General features: G+C 45.5%; 1 protein-coding gene across 1 annotated transcript in view; it reads left to right on the forward strand.

Moving 5' to 3' along the window:
- TECPR1 (tectonin beta-propeller repeat containing 1) overlaps window positions 1-12,670 on the forward strand; it is a 109,765-nt gene extending 97,095 nt beyond the window's left edge. The window contains exons 23-25 of the mRNA XM_073543058.1: window positions 1,519-1,625; window positions 7,384-7,503; window positions 7,917-12,670. Of these exons, the coding sequence (XP_073399159.1) occupies window positions 1,519-1,625; window positions 7,384-7,503; window positions 7,917-8,081 (392 nt within the window). The 3' untranslated portion in view covers window positions 8,082-12,670. The remainder of the gene's footprint in view (window positions 1-1,518; window positions 1,626-7,383; window positions 7,504-7,916) is intronic.
- The last annotated feature ends 4,482 nt before the right edge of the window (window positions 12,671-17,152 follow it).

Below are 17,152 nucleotides of genomic sequence, written 5' to 3' on the forward strand. Positions count from 1 at the left end.
CACAGTACGGAGCCTCACGTTCGACGTACTAGGAAAAGAGCCTCGCGCTCAATATTTCCTTTCCCTAACCTTGAACAGCAGTGATTAACAGATTATCCTGCCACGATATTCCAACAGTCGGGAGGCGGTCTCCTAGTGAGAGCCCTCCACAGAAATACAGGTGGTCCCTTCTCGGGACGTCTTAATTACCTAGCTGGTACAATATCACAGAGGCTGCGTCTCCTATCCCTTCCTCTAAGTTGCCCCACAATCTGCAACTAGCTCAATTTATCACTCCACTTCACTACTAGACAATAGTCACGGGTAGGGTGGTTAAATGGAGTACAATGACCGGTGGAGGAGGTGTGGTGTACACGAGGTCGTGCAGAATGCGACGTCTCTCAGTTGCTGGTTCAGAGCGTGGCACAGGATCGCACTCAGTCTCACCACTCGACCGGTCACCCCTCAGACCCAAGGAGACCACAGACAAACCAATAACGGCTGAGACACTAGCAAGTGTGACACATACAGTGTATATGATCTCACTTACCGTGTTTTGGAGGGTGATCAGTCCTCGAGGTCAGCCACTACAGGTATCATCCACAGACATCCAGGCATGGGTCCAGAGGAGCCTCGGATCACTGTCCACGCCCCCCGTTGGGCTCCAAATTGTCGGGGTCGTAAACGACAATAAATCCTCATTCACCAGTCATTCCAAATCATTGTGCGAGCGCAAAACATCTGGTACCAATTAAGAATGACTCAGACACGCAGCTGATTCAGTCTTAGCTAATGTCCCGCATCCACACCTGTCAGGAGCAGTACAACAACTGGCTTTATTTACAAATACACAATACTATATTGAGTGTTAGGGGAAGGCGTGCATTAGGCGGGGTTTATGCAGTATACATCTAGTGTCCAGTCTCTCTCTGATTCGTCAAAAAGTCTCCCGATGGTTACTTCTTCTTCACATTCCTGAGTTATCTTTTTTTAGGAGAAATGAAACTTAACTTAACTCTTTAGACACTGAATTTAAGTGAAAGTGAACACTGGCAGCCATCTTTAATACAGTTACATTTGCATTAGCAAGCAATTAGGAAAAACTTATTGTTTCACAGTATAAAAGTATAAAAGTTATATAAGAAAATATATTTTCACCTTGACACAGTGATTCTGTCATAGAAGGAAATTAAGTTAGTCTGACATGACTTATTAGTTATAAACCCTTTAATTCTACTCAAACCCAAATCTTCACAGTAAAGCAAAACATCATTCTTTTTCCAACACAATATAGTTGCCAGCATCCAAGATGCTGAAATATGGTAGCCCCTTCTTATAGGCCGCGTTCACCTGTACAAACCCTATTCACATGCTGCAGAATAGCTGTAGATTCTAGGGCATGCTGTTGATTTCCGTGTTCGCCTCATAGGTTTTAGGCTTCTTCCCAAGTTAGACCGTGATTTCCTTTTTACGCAGTCAGTGCATTATGCAACCATTTTTTTAGCACATCACAGCTCTAACATTTGTATTTTTTATTAGGTAATTTATGGTTTCGTCTTGGTACCACGCCAAGTTACCCTCAGGGATCTACCTGGGAGCACGTGTCAAACAACATCCGCAAGGTATCTGCAGGTCCTCTTGATCAAGTAAGTGCCATCTACCTGTGCTGTAACACGGCGTCATTTAATAACTAGAACTTATGATACCTGCCCAAACAGGAATCCCGATCTTTAGAGCAAAGTTCTGGGATGTGGCTGTGATCGGTGGCGGTCTAACCTTTAGGACCCTGAGAATGAAGAGATCATGCAGTCTCATTACTGATTTCGCCCTGCACAGAGTCTGGGCACCCGCAGCTCCGATGTACATAAACCCATCGTAGGGGGCACAATACTGAATTTGCCTCTTAGTTCTAAAGATCATTAGAGGGGTCCCAGAGATCAGTATCAAACCGATCATCAGGCTAGCACTATGCCAGACCCTCACAAAGAGGGGACAACCATAGCAAGGAGTCCGAGCAACAGTCTACTGTGTTTTTTTTTTTTGTGAAGCCATTTTTCGTTATTAAAGATGTATGCTGGATCAGGTATAGAAGCCGCAGACCCGGTCCCCGCAGCAAACCTGGCACGGAGCCCGCCGATTTACATATCGGTTGCAATGGCGTCTTGTAATCATTTAATTATAGAGATGCACCAAAACCACAAAACACAGGGCTGACTTTATCAAACGGGGCGTTTAGCTTGTCCATGATCATCAAAATAAAGCGTCAGCCTGGTTTTATAACTATGGTGCACGAGATTAGCCCAGTTTTAGCTGTTAGAGGTTAAATAGGGAAAAATGTGGTAAAATAGTAAAAAAAAAGAAAAAAAAAAAAAGTTTCTCATGATTGTTTCTATTTGTATCTGAGGCTTCCTATGTCTGTACCCAAAATTCTGGAAGGGGCCCTGTGGATGAAGTCCATAGTCTGTGGCCGCTGAACACGAACCCTGTGAACCACGTCCATAGTCTGTGGCCGCTGGACAGGAGCCCTGTGGACCACATCCATAGTCTGTGGCCGCTGGACAGAAGCCCTGTGGACCACATCCATAGTCTGTCACTGCTGGACAGGAGCTCTGTGGACCCATATGCATAGTCTGTGGCCGCTGGACAGGAGCCCTGTGGACCACGTCCATGGCCGCTTAACAGGAGCCCTGTGGACTACGTCTATGGCTGCTGGACAGGAACCCTGTGGGCAAAAGCCACTGGACAGGAGCTTTGTGGACCACATCCATGGCCGTTGAACAGGAGCCCTGTGGACCACGTCCATTGTCCGTTGCCACTGGAAGGAGCTCTGTGGACAACGTCCTTAGTTTGTGGCCGCTGGACAAGAGCCCTGTGGACTACATCCATAGTCTGTGACCCCTGGACAGGAGCCCTGTGGACCAAGTCCATGGCCGATGGAGAGGAGCCCTGTGGACCACATCCATGGCCGATGGACAGGAGCCCTGTGGACCACGTCCATGGCCGATGGACAGGAGCCCTGTGGACCACGTCGATGGACAAGGAGCCCTGTGGACCACGTCCATGGCCGCTGGACAGGAGCCCTGTGGACCACGTCCATGGCCGCTGGACAGGAGCCCTGTGGACCACGTCCATGGCCGCTGGACAGGAGCCCTGTGGACCACGTCCATGGCCGCTGGACAGGAGCCCTGTGGACCACGTCCATGGCCGCTGGACAGGAGCCCTGTGGACCACGTCCATGGCCGCTGGACAGGAGCCCTGTGGACCACGTCCATGGCCGCTGGACAGGAGCCCTGTGGACCACGTCCATGGCCGCTGGACAGGAGCCCTGTGGACCACGTCCATGGCCGCTAGACAGGAGCCCTGTGGACCACGTCCATGGCCGCTGAACAGGAGCCCTGTGGACCACGTCCGTTGTCCGTGGCCGCTGGACGAGGCCCTGTGGATGATGTCCATAGTCTGTGGCCGCTGGACAGGAGCCAAGTGGACCACATCTATAGTCTGTGGCTGCTGGACAGGAGCCCTGTGGACCACATCCATAGTCTGTGGCTGCTGGACAGGAACCCAGTGGACCACATCCATAGTCTGTGGCTGCTGGATTGGAGCCCTGCGAGCCACATCCATAGTCTGTGGCTGCTGGATAGGAGCCTTGTGGACCACATCCATAGTCTGTGGCCGCTGGATGGGAGCCCGGCGAGCCACATCCCTAGTCTGTGGCCGCTGGATGGGAGCCCTGTGGACCACATCTATAGTCTGTGGCTGCTGGATAGGAGCCCTGTGGACCACATCCATAGTCTGTGGCTGCTGGATAGGAGCCCTGTGGACCACATCCATAGTCTGTGACCGCTGGATAGGAGCCCAGTGGACCACATCCATAGTCTGTGGCTGCTGGATTGGAGCCCTGCAAGCCACATCCATAGTCTGTGGCCGCTGGATAGGAGCCCTGTGGACCAGATCCATAGTCTGTGGCCGCTGGATAGGAGCCCTGTGGACCACATCTATAGTCTGTGGCCGCTGGATAGGAGCCCTGTGGACCACCTTTTAACAACTGGAATCCCTTGCCTTTTCTGATTTGCAGGCAACATCATTGTTGCAGTGTGATAGGCTCATGATGTGCCCACCAATCAAAAGAGACACCTCTTACCGGTGGCCCCTTAATCCTTTAGTAAGGTTATCCCAACACAATTTTTACTAACCAATTATGTAAAGTTCTGTTTTGCCTCAATCTACAGTTTGGAAGGCGTCTCGTGTAGCGCCTCATCTCCAGAACTTGTTCTGCTGGTTGCATCCGCGTTCTTTCAGCCACTTACATGAAATCTGTGCACAGCCGGGTTTTTCTTCCTCGCAGGCTCTGGAAAGCTGCCTGCAGCAATTAGATTTCTGACTAAATTAAAGTATTAATCACTTCCTTGATAGACACGTTCCTGGTGCCTCATCACAGTGGTCATCCCGAAATGCTCCATGCAATGTCTATGGAACTGACGGATATCACCGAGGACCACTCTGTGATCTCTGTCTGTCCCAAATGGAGCGGTAGTGTAAATGAGTGACCACCACTCTTTTCTAACAGGGGACATGGGACTCTGGTTTTTGACCCACAGTGATCATATGTTGATCATCGATCAGCCAGGCCTAACTCCAATGCAAAAGCAGCATGTGCATCTCTTTATTTTATAGTATTTCTCCCAAATAGCTATTGTAATTACACGTTTTGTTATACACCTGTTTATTTCCTTTGTGCGTATTGGAACAGCACAAGAAAAAAATAGAAAAAACAGAAGACGGCGGGGGAGAGGGGGCGACAGAGCAGCGGGTCACAGGAGGCAGGAGCCGGCGGCCTGGGCTGTAACTGTGCCTGCTGCAAATTGGACATAATTTCAAACATCTTTCAACCTCCACCATATTTGACTGTAGGTATTATTTATTTATATAGCGCCATTAATTCCATGGTGCTGTACATGAGAAGGGGTAACATACAAAGTTATAGATATCGTTAACAGTAAACAAATTTACAATGACAGACTGGTACAGAGGGGAGAGGACCCTGTCCTTGCGGACTTACATTCTATGGGACTGTAGGTACTGTGCTCTTTTCTTTTTAGACCTCATTCTGTTATCGATAAACAGTAGAATGATGTGCATTATCAAACAGCTCTATCTTGGTCTCATCTGTCAACAAAACGCTTTCCCAGAAGGATTTCCGCTTATTCGCTTACATTTTGGCAAACTGCAGTCTAGTTTTTTATGTTTCCGTTTCAGCAGTGGGGTACTCCTGGATCTCCTGCCATAGCGTTTAATTTAATTCAAATGTCGACGGTAGTTTGCCTCTGACACCGATGCACCCTGAGACTGCAGGACAGCATAAATGTCTTTGGAATTTGATTGGTGCTGTTTATGGACCACCCGGACTATCCTGCGTTGCAACCTTTTATCAGTTTTTGTGGGCTATCCACGTCCAGGGAGATTAGCTAAAGTGCCAAGAGTTGTAAACTTCCTGATTATGTTGCGCACCGTGGACAAAGGAACATCATGATCTCTGAAGATGGATTTGTAACCTCAAGATTGTTGACATTTTTCAACAATTTTTGTTCTCAAGTCCTCAGACAGTTCTCTTCTCTTTCTGTTCTCTGTGCTTAGTATGGCACACACAGACACACAATGCAAAGATTCAGTCAACTTTTCCCCTTTTTATCTGGTTTCATGACGTACCGTATATATTCAAGTATAAGCCGAGTTTTTCTGCACTTTTTTTTTCTGCGGAAAACGCCCCCCTCGGCTTATACACGAGTCATTGTGACAGGGAGCGGCAGAGCAGCGGGTCACAGGAGGCAGGAGCCGGTGGCCTGGGCTGTAACTGTGCTGCTAAAGAGAAATGAATATTCACTGCACTGGCAATGAATATTCATTACTCTTATAGTTACAGTTACAGCCGCCGGCTTCCAGCAGCTGTAAAAAAACCAAAACATCCTACTTACCTTCCCTGCGCGCCCTCACAGCGTCTTGATCCAGCTTCCAGCAGCTCCTGCGGTCGGCCGATCACATGTCCCCGCTCATTAGGGTAATGAATATTTACCTCTCTCCACTCCCATATGCGTGGAGTGAATATTCATTACCTTAATGAGCGGGAACATGTGATCACTCGGCCGCAGGAGCTGCTGGCACCAGAGCAAGATGCTGTGAAGGCGCGCAGGGAAGGTAAGTAGGATGTTTGTTTGTTTTTTTATGCTTTTCTCATGGGGGCCATGCATACAAGGATAGGGATGAGGAACCATGCGTGCAAAGATAGGGATAAGGAGCCATGCATGCAAAGATAGGGATAAGGAGCCGTGCAGACAAGGATTGGAATGAGGAGGCGTGCAGACAAGGATGGGGATGAGGAGGCGTGCAGACAAGGATGGGAATGAGGAGGCGTGCAGACAAGGATGGGAATGAGGAGGCGTGCAGACAAGGATGGGAATGAGGAGGCGTGCAGACAAGGATGGGAATGAGGAGGCGTGCAGACAAGGATGGGAATGAGGAGGCGTGCAGACAAGGATGGGAATGAGGAGGCGTGCAGACAAGGATGGGAATGAGGAGGCGTGCAGACAAGGATGGGAATGAGGAGGCGTGCAGACAAGGATGGGAATGAGGAGGCGTGCAGACAAGGATGGGAATGAGGAGGCGTGCAGACAAGGATGGGAATGAGGAGGCGTGCAGACAAGGATGGGAATGAGGAGGCGTGCAGACAAGGATGGGAATGAGGAGGCGTGCAGACAAGGATGGGAATGAGCAGGCGTGCAGACAAGGATGGGAATGAGCAGGCGTGCAGACAAGGATGGGAATGAGGAGGCGTGCAGACAAGGATGGGAATGAGGAGCCGTGCAGACAAGGATGGGAATGAGGAGCCGTGCAGACAAGATTGGCAATAAGGAGCCATGCAGATAAGGATAGGGATGAGAGGACAATGCATACCCGGCTTATACTCGAGTCAATAAGTTTTCCCAGTTTTTCGTGGCAAAATTAAGTGCCTCAGCTTATACTCAGGTCAGCTTATGCATGAGTATATACGGTATTTTCATATTGTCCACACCTGTTACTTGCCACAAGTGAGTATGAGCGAGCATCATATGCTTGAAACAAAGTTGTACAGCCACAATTTTGTCCAGCCAGTTTTTGGGGTTTTGAGTGAAATGATGTCAAATTTGCCTTTTTTTTCTGTTTTTTTTTTTGTGTATTGTTCCAATACACACAAATGAAATAAACGTGTATAACAAAACGTGTAATTGCAATCATTTTCTAGGAGAAAAACTTCATTTTCTGTAACAATTTCAAAGGTGCCAACACTTTCGGCCATGATTTTTATATAATGCCCATATGTTGTTCTTGTTGATTTAACTCCTTTTTTTTTGTGTTGTTCACCATTTTTAGATTTGGGTGATTGCAGATAAAGTACAGGGCAGCCACAGTCTGAGCTGTGGAACCGTCTGTCACCGTCTAGGGGTTCAGCCCATGGCACTGAAAGGACAATCTTGGGATTATGGCATTGGGGTGAGTGCGGTACTTTTTATTTTTACCTTGCTTATAATCTTTTTCTTCATTTGTCCCCTCCATTCCCTTATATTTAATGTTTATGTCTATAAATGGGATTTATGAGATTAGAAGAGCAGAGCACGGGGATCACGCAGCATTAAGAGCAAGGAGATGGCTGTCATAGATCGCTGGACCTTCATAAAGAAGGCAGAGATGGTTTATTACCATCTCTTCCTTCCTGATCACTGTATACACAGAGCTGAAAGAGCACGATGTATACAGTGTAGTAAGCAGAAACAGCGCTACTTCCTCCTGTCCTAGCGATCATATGATTGCCGGTCCCAGGAGCGAGCAGGAGCTGTGCTTTTTTTGCAGATCCAGATTTGAGCAATGCTTTTACGATGATGAATTGATGAGACTTTTTGTTTCAGGGCGGCTGGGAGCACCTGACAGTCAGGGGTAATGCTGGCTACCACAGTGCCCAGTCCGAAACCAGTGCCACAAAGACCACCATCACCAATGCAGAAGATGAAAAGAAAGAGCCAGCACCATCCTTGGAGTCTGAGAACCCAAGCGGAAGTGCAGCAATTTGTTAAAGGATACCGGCCACTGCCATAGTGCACACCTCAGCCTACAGAGACCGGCTGCGGTGCTCGGCTGTATGGGGTGTGTGGGGGTTTCTAGTTTTACTACGTGCAATTTTCTTTTAGGCTACAGCGGCATAGTGACCTTTGTCATGCATCAAGTTCTGTTCTCAGTCCATACACATCTTTAATATGTCACCTTTCCAACTGCGTGATGTGACATTTTAAAGGGGTTGTCTGAGATTATAGAAAGGGGTCTGCTTTTGTCAGTTTAGTTGTAGTACCAAACACAGCCTGTAGTAAAAAAAAAATAAATAAATAAGTGGCGCTCTTTCCTTAAAAAAAAAAAAAAAAAAAAAAAAGAAAGAAAAATCAGAGACACACTTTAACATCAGTAACGGAACTGTAAATCGTCAGGCATGGCTGCCGGATATAAGTCATTGTGTAGGAGAAGGAGGTGAACGGCCGTGCTGTTAGAGCGGACGCTGGAGTATTCATTTAATAATTAATAGGTGGCCAATTTTAACGTATTTAATTGTCTTTTCCTGTGTAATTGTGGTAACTGTGAAGCGCATGGTTCAGCCCTGGCGCCCTCCTCTCCCTGCAAAAATGACATCTTACAGCTATGGAAATGAAGGCAACGCATCCAGGAAGGACTTTATTTATTTGTAAACTTTATGTAGATTTTATTGTATTTTAGATGTCTTTAATAATTTACACAGAAAAGACCTTTTACTTTTTATTGGTCGGGGCAATGACGCTGCTTCTATAAGGTGGGCATTACATTCCAATTAAAGGGATCGATCCGCACAAAGATCCCTTTGAAGTTAGTGGCCAGTTATGTGATCAACAAATTTTTTTTTGAAATTTTTGTTTTCCACTACATTTTATTTATACATTATAAAGACATCCAGCAGTCAACGGTATAAGCGAGCACACCAGCCATACCACGTACACCCCTCTATCGCACTCATCCAGCTCCCTTTATTCTCATGCTTTGGGATCTGTTTGCTCCCTGGCTGTGCCTGACGGTCCCATACATCAGCATTAATGGAGACCCTAACACTCTATATTCACATGTCTGATTACTATTACCATTCACTTGCCCATGGATTTCCGCCAAGGTTTGTTCAGCGGATTTGCAATTTGCACGTATCCGCCCCATTTCCAATTAAAGTCCACCAATATTATTTTTTTTTTCTTATGGCATCACAAAGACACTGCATAGTCTCTCTGCTTATTATTTGGGTTGCAGAAAACCTCATTTAGATACAAGGAATGTAGAGATTGGCGTCAGATGTGATGCAGACCTGCGTGAAATCCGAAACGTGTGAACCTAACCTATTAGCAGTATCTGTAATGCTATCACACAGGGTTTTTGTCTCCCATCATGCCTCATTGTAGGATGCATGCTCACACGCTCATCTATAGGATCAACTTCCATTAAGGGAGAACAGAACGATGTCAATGTAATGACCGGTTGACCAAAAACAGCTAGCATAGCATCTAAAAAAAAGTAGACATTTCACTGTGTACAAGTAAATTATATTTTTTTTAGGCCAAAATGCACTTTACGTGATAGAACCTGTAAGATAAAGTTAGTAGGGACTGCTCCCCGAATGAGAGGTTTAGATGACCGATGTCCTCTGCCCACTACAGAAGACCAAATTGTTTGGGACACATTATTTTCTCATCTTTCAGACTCTTTAGAAGTTTGAAACAAATCTGAAGACCTCAATACACATTAGATAAAAGTTGGCCAACTCTAATGATTTTAACGGAATCAGCCGTCCATCTAATTTCTATGGTGGCCTGTGGCTGTAATCTGATCATAGACCAGGTGGTTGGCTCCTTTGTATGGGAGAGTCCGGATTGATGGCTGATGGCCGTCAGCTCTGCCAGTCACTACCTAATGTATATGGCAAGCTATAAGGTGTGAGGTACGCCCTTTTGGCACTTAAGAAGAGTCAGTAAGGGGCTGTGAGATTTAGAGTAATTCTATTACAGTGGGATTTTTGTGACCCTTTAGTTAGCAATCAAAGAAGTCCTGGGGAATAAATGACCAGATTTGTGGCATTAAAAGTTAATACTTCACATATTTCTGTAAAAGCACAATGTCCATAGAAGTGGATTTATACAAACCACAGAAGCCAGAGTATAGACTGACACAGATATAACTAATGATGTCAGTGTTTACTGTAATAAATATGAAATTCTATTAATTAGAAAAAATAAGCATTTATGCATCATATAGAAGCACTTTAGGTTCGTCCATTCTCCAGTGATACTGCTATATACCTGAGCATGAAGATTTCAGCAGGTACATTGACGACATCACAAAGACTGCTAGCATGACATGTATTGATGTGTGTGTGTTTGGGCCAAACATGTTCACAAACCCAAGTGTCTTCCTTAAAGGGAGAGTTCCTACTTTACTGTACTGTGTGTATATAGCAATTAGAGTATTTTCTCATGTCAGATCCTCACGGTTTATAATATGTTTTGCTGCAGATTGACATGATACAGCTCCTCTAAGTTAACTGAGTTTAGTAACTTATTAGTTATGATAGAATAATTAAAACCTGACTCTACTTACCTCCTACTCCGGCACCTTCTGATGCTTTCTTCTTACCGTCTGTCTGGGCACTCTCTACTTACATCTTCCTCCTACATATTCTGACGCTTCCTTCTTACCATCTGTCTGAGCATCCTATAATTACACCCTCCTCCTGTATCTTCTTACGCTTCCTTCTTACCGTCTGTCTGAGCATCCACTACTAACATCCTCCTCCTGTATCTTCTAACTCTTCCACTCTTCCATCTTACCATCTGTCTGGGCATCCTCTACTTACATTCTCCTCCTGCATCTTTTGACGCTTCCTGCTTAACGTCTGTCTAGGCATCCTCTACTTGCATCCTCCTTCTGCATCTTCTGACACTTCCTTCTTACCATCTGTCTGAGCATCTGCTGACTCTTCCTTCTTACCGTCTGTCTGGGCATCCTCCTCTTACACCTTCTGATTCTTCCTTCTTACCGTCTGTCTGAGCTTCCACCACTTACATCCTCCTCCTGCATCTTCTGACTGCATCTTCTGACGCTTCCCTCTTACCATCTGTCTGGGCATCTTATATCGGTGACCATGCTATGCATAGTGCAGATTTACTAATGAACTATGGGGTGGTTTGTTGGGATATGCAATGTTTAGTACAGGATTGCTAAATCTATCCCAGTTGCTTTGGTCGTCATTAGTAATTTTGTGCAGCACATTGTACTATGCAGATTGTGGAAATGGATATGGTCACCAGTAGTTAAAGGGTTATTCTCACCATCAATCAGGAGTACACCAGTCGCGGGCGTCCTTTCTATCTGCTTGGTAGAGGTGATGTGCTGCTGATTGACAGTTTAGACCCCTGACATCATCTGGCCACTGGCCCAAACTGTGCAGCTTTGCCTCTGTAGCATCAGCTGAGCACAGGGGCAATGAAGCTGGTTTGATTAAGCTATGCAGCCATCTTCAGAGCAGCACTTACAAGCTCTTTAGGAAAGAGCTGTTAACCATAAAATTAAAAATCCCTCCAATGTTGCGAATGGAGGGGATTTTTGACAACAATTAAAATGCAAAGTTGCTTATTTTTACGAGCTCTTTGCAATTTTAGCCATGAATGATGTTGAGAAAACCTGTTTAAAGAGGACCTGCGATATGGGCCTTTTTTAGTGCTAAGTTTTATGCTCATTTCAAAGGGGGGTGTGGCCTAAAGAACACCACCTCCCCCCAATAACACCAAGCCACGCCCTCTAGGGTAGACTATAAAAATCAGCACTAAATTAAAAAAATATATATGTCTGGAACCGTATGACGGATTTTAAAAAGAAAAAGAAATAATCCAGGGACCAGCGGGAATAAAATAAAAGCAAAAACTAACCACTTTTGACCCGGTGACCGGTCCTCTTTAAGCTGCGCGGTACAATAGCGGCGGTCACCAGTAGCTTTTCTGCGACAGAGTAGCTGGGAGGACAAGAGGCATCAGATGTAAAATATCTCGCATGTATACGTCCTAGACCGGGGCAGGGCTGTGGAGTCGGAGTCATGGAAATTGAGTAGTCAGAGGTTTGGCTTACCGACTCCACAGCCCTGGAGCGGGGGATTTCTGTTGTTGGGAAACACTCCATATAAGAGAAGTTGGACTTTTATTTCTTGTTTTTAAAGTTTAGTATTAATAATTGTCATTTTCTTTTTCCATATGGAGACGTTATTTCGGTTATAGTGTAGTACAGTATTTTCTTTAAGGCTGGGAAATTAAGGTTATATTTCGTTATCACTATACATGTGTCTGACAGTCACACCTATTTTCAGATTTTAGTTCCGTTAAAAAAAAAAAGTTGTGGAGAGAGGGGAAAGATTTTTTATTTTGGCATCTACTCTCATTTTTAGGTATGAGTGAGAGTAAAAGTGTGAGACACGCTCATGTGAAGCCTTTTGGCATTTGTGTCTTAGCCGTTCCTGCAGAACCCGGCACAACTCCCCATACATTGTGTTATTGTTATGTTCTTCCAAATGTATCTGACGGTTCCTTTAATTAAACACTGGAGGTTAAAACGATTATAGAGTGGTTTCTGTCTGTTGGCTTTGTCAATAAGAACTTGTTTTATTCATGCATTATAGGTCATTGATATAGTATAACCAGTGGTTTACAACTTATACTGCAATGCTGCAGATCAGCCCTGTTCACATGAGTGAAACTGAGCTGCAATAAAAAAAAAAGTATATATAGTATTGGGTAGAACAAAATGCTGCAACCTAAGAATGCTTTCAAAAATAGAAATGTTAATAGTGTATCTTGATCAATTAACATAATGCAAAATTAATAAAATCCTATCAATATTTGGTGTTACCGCCGTCAAAAAAAAAAGCATCAATTCATCTACATACCTTGCAGAAAGTAAAAAATTTTGTAGGATTATAGTCAGATGTATGAGTAACCAGTTATACCAAATTGCAGTACTTTCCTCTGCTCTAGTCAGGGCACAGAAGTGTGCCTGTACCGGAGAGCGATGCAGGGGAGACTGTGTGGATGGCGTAGAGACGCGTCATCCACACGAAGCAAAAAGGAGGACCGCATCACAAGGAGGGAGGTGCTGGACCAAGACAAGTGACATCCCTCAGACAGGACCGGTGAGTATAATAAAAGGTCTTTATCTTGTCTTGCAGGTCAGGTTGGGGGCTTATACAGCATTCTATAATGCTTTACATATCAGGCCTCAAAGGTGGTGGCAGTTCCCATATCGGTCAAACCTGGTGACAGGTTTGCTTTAAAACTGGGTGAGGGGCAGCCAAGCTCTACTACAAAAGAGAGGTTGTGGAAGAATGTATTATATCACAGGTCAAGGCTGAGCACAGCAACAACACACAAGGTAGTTATACTGCATCAGCAAGGTATTTCCCAGGCACGTTTCAAAGCTGAGGTTAAGATGTGCCTTTCTTTAGAAGAAGCAGCAAGAAATGGGCAGCATTGAGAAAAATAAAACTCATAAACGCAGCAGACAACCTAGAAAATGTAGTTCAGCAGATGACACACTTCATGCTTACTTCCCTTCGAAATCCGAAGATGTCCATCAGAGCCAACAGCGCAGAACTGGGAGTAGCCACTGGGACCTGACTACACAAATATACTGTTCAGAGAAGTTTGGTTAGAAGTGGTCTTCGTGGAAGAATTGTGGCCAAAATCATACCTTCGACATGGCAACGAGGACAAGCGACTGAACTATGCATGATACATAGGAACCGGATTGTAACAAAAGGTTGCAGGTGCCCTGGACTGATGAGTGAAAATGTGAAATATTTGGCTGTAACAGAGGACGGTGTGTTTGCCAAAGGACTGGAGAGTGGTTCATTGATGAGCGTCTGCAGGCAACAGTGAAGAGTGGTGAATGTTCCTTGCAATTTTGGAGCTGCATTTCAGCAAATGGAGTAAAAAATTTGCTCAGAATTAATGGTGTCCACAATACTGAGAAATACAGGCAGATATTTATCCATTATTCATTACCATCAGGGAGGCTTCTGATTTGCTGTAAATTTCATGAAGAGACAAAAGGATATGCACAAGTCCACATCCAAGGAAGATCTATAGTTCTCCAAAATGTATGGAACCAATCATGATTGTTTAGCCAACAGCTGTATCACCTGACTCTCATACACAGGAGTGCTCCTGTGTTCTCATCGAGAGAGCGACCCCCTGCCAAACTCATTTGACCAAGTTTTATCTCCTCGAGAACAAAAGGCTCAGCAGCCCAAAACCAGACATGTGGGATCCATCTCTCTCCCAATCCCATCTGTGTAGGGTGAGAGTCGAGAGGCCGCCATACTGTTGTCTAATACCGGTGGGTAATGGACCTTAAACTATCCAATTTAATCATCTTTGTGCTAAGCAGAAGTGTCCTCACGGCTCTTCCCTCCTTATTGCTGTTTCACTATACTTTAAGCCCCATATACATTAGATGAAAGTTGACCGAACACGCCAATATCTATGGGATCAGCCAACAGTCTAATATGTATGAGTGCCTGCCAACTCCCCCCAATAGACGATTCGGGGGAGAGAAGGATCTGCCATGTTGGATTTCCGATGGCCGATCCTTTTGTTCTCACCGTTATCATAGAGAACACCAGAATGTTTGGTTGAGCCTGTGTATGGGGGAGTTTGGAGCTATATCTTTTGGCTGACCATTATCTGGTCTGTATGGGGGCCTCTAGTCCGCAGCGTCGGCTGCATCCCCCTCAATGATTTTAATTTGCTGCTTCACGCGCTCTCCGGTCGTTGCTCTCTTTTTTGAGCTGCCCTCTTTCTCTCCAGAATACAACCCAGTAATTCTGGCCTCCTTATTATAGTCAGATATTCCCTTTGCCTGAATTTCTTTTATCTAGGGAAGAAGATGAAGATTTTTTTCCTCTTTACATCCCCCTGCTGAGGTGGTGAAATGCCCAACACAGTTGCTGGACACAAATGGACCAATAGCCTGAAACACAGTGTCTGCAAATTGAGATTCTGATTTGGATTTTACCCTAAGTAGACATGGGCGGACGCCTGGATGTTCGGGTCCAGCAGGTTCTGCCGAACAGATAAAAAAAAGTTCGGATTCAGGTGCCAGAACAGTACCCGGACCCGAACATGGACCCCATTCACCTGAATGGGGGTCCCGAACATCCAGTGTGTGCCACGCTGTCATGTACATGACAGTGCGGCAAACACTACTTCTTATAGGTGGTAAAATCGTTACCGCCAGTCAGACAGCCACGGTTCCCATGCTGTCAATTGACAGCGTGAGACCGCAGCTGTGATCGGAGGTAAAAAGTTTATATGTGGTCACTGGTGTCAGCTCATGGGACTACTGCTCCCATCAGCCTATGCTTGCTGCCGCTAACAGCGAGAGCAGGCGGCAGCTGATGGGAGTATTCATCAGCCGGCACCTGCGATCTAAATAAATAAAAAACGGCATGGGTTCCCCTGCATTTTTGATAACCAGTAAGGCAAAACTGACAGCCGCGGGATGCAAACCTCAGCTGTCAGTGTTAGCAAGGCTGGTTATCAAGTATTTAAATAAATCATTTTTAAAAAACGGTGTGGGATCCCCCCATTTTTGACAATCAGCCAATCTAAAGCAGACAGTGGGGATTAGTATCCTCAGTTAAGGGGCCATGGATATTCCCCAACGACCTAGCCTAAAAATAGCAGCCCACAGCCGCCCAGAAAAGGCGTATCTATTAGATGTGCCAATTCTGGCACTTTGCACTGCTCTTACCACTTGCCCTGTAGCGGTGGCAAGTGAGGTTCATATTTTTGGGGTTAAAGTCACCTTTGTATTGTCCGATGACATTAAGCCCATGGATTTGTAATGGAGAGGCATCTATAAGACAGCTACCCATTACTAATCCTATATTTATATTGTAAATGAGTGGGAACAGCGGGTCAAAGTTCCAGAGTTGGTGTATCTAATAGATGCGCCTTTTCTGTGCAGGTGTGGGCTGCTACTTTTAGGCTGTGGAGGAAGGGCAATATCCATGGCCTCTCACCAGCCTGAGAATACCATCCCACAGCTGTTTGCTTTAGCTTGGCTGGTTGTCAAAAAATGGGAGGGTCCCATGCTGTTTTTTTTTTATTTAAATTTTAAAAAATAGTGTAGGGACCCCTATATTCTTATCAGCCTTTCTAACTCTGACAGCTGAGGGTTGCAGCCCCCAGCTCTCAGTTTTGCCTGGCTGGTTATCAAAAATACAGGGGTACCCACACAGTTTTTTTTTATTTAATTACTTAGAGCGCAGGCGCCAGATGATAAATACTCCCATCAGCTGCCGCCTGCTCTCACTGTTATTAGCAGCAACAGGTGTAGGCCAATGCTAGTGACTGGAGGTAAACTTTTTACCTCCGATCACAGCTGCGGGCTCACGCTGTCATTTGACAGCGTGGGAACCGTGGCTGTCTGACCGGTGGTAATGATTTTACTGCCGAGCAGAAGCAGTGTTTGCACATGACAGCGCAACAAACACCCTATGTTTGGGAGGCTGAATCTGAACAGTAACACGGACTTCCTGGTGAAGACAGTGTTCAGTGTCCGAACAGTAGGTGTTTGGTACGGACGCTGAACTTTACTGCTCGGGTTTGCCCATCTCTAAACCTAAGTCATATTGCAAGACTTGTTAAAGGGTCGATTGTGACTTGTAGGATTGCTACTTACAACAGGTGGCGCTATAGAGTTCAAGTCCTCTTCCTCTCTGAAGAGGCAATTGTATATCAAATTTCCCAGAGGAGCATTGTACGGCAAATAAGCCTCCTTACCTTGGCGAGCCAGAGCCGGTATGTCACTCTCCACAAGGAGAAATGTTACCCCTTAGACCAGGGGTGAGGAATCTTTTTTTCTGCCAAGGACCATTTGGATATTTATTCCATCCTTCGGGGGCCGTACAAACTCCACCCACTAAGTAGATCCTGACTCTGGCACTGGTTTCAGGACGTAATCTTTCATTGCATGCCCTTCAATGTTCAGTAGTGAACACTGCATGTGTGTGCTCACAGAGCAAGAAATTAATGAG

Source organism: Dendrobates tinctorius, unplaced genomic scaffold (assembly GCF_039654945.1).
Source record: "Dendrobates tinctorius isolate UK_male_01 unplaced genomic scaffold, ASM3965494v1 ptg000129l, whole genome shotgun sequence".
NCBI lineage: Eukaryota > Metazoa > Chordata > Amphibia > Anura > Dendrobatidae > Dendrobates > Dendrobates tinctorius.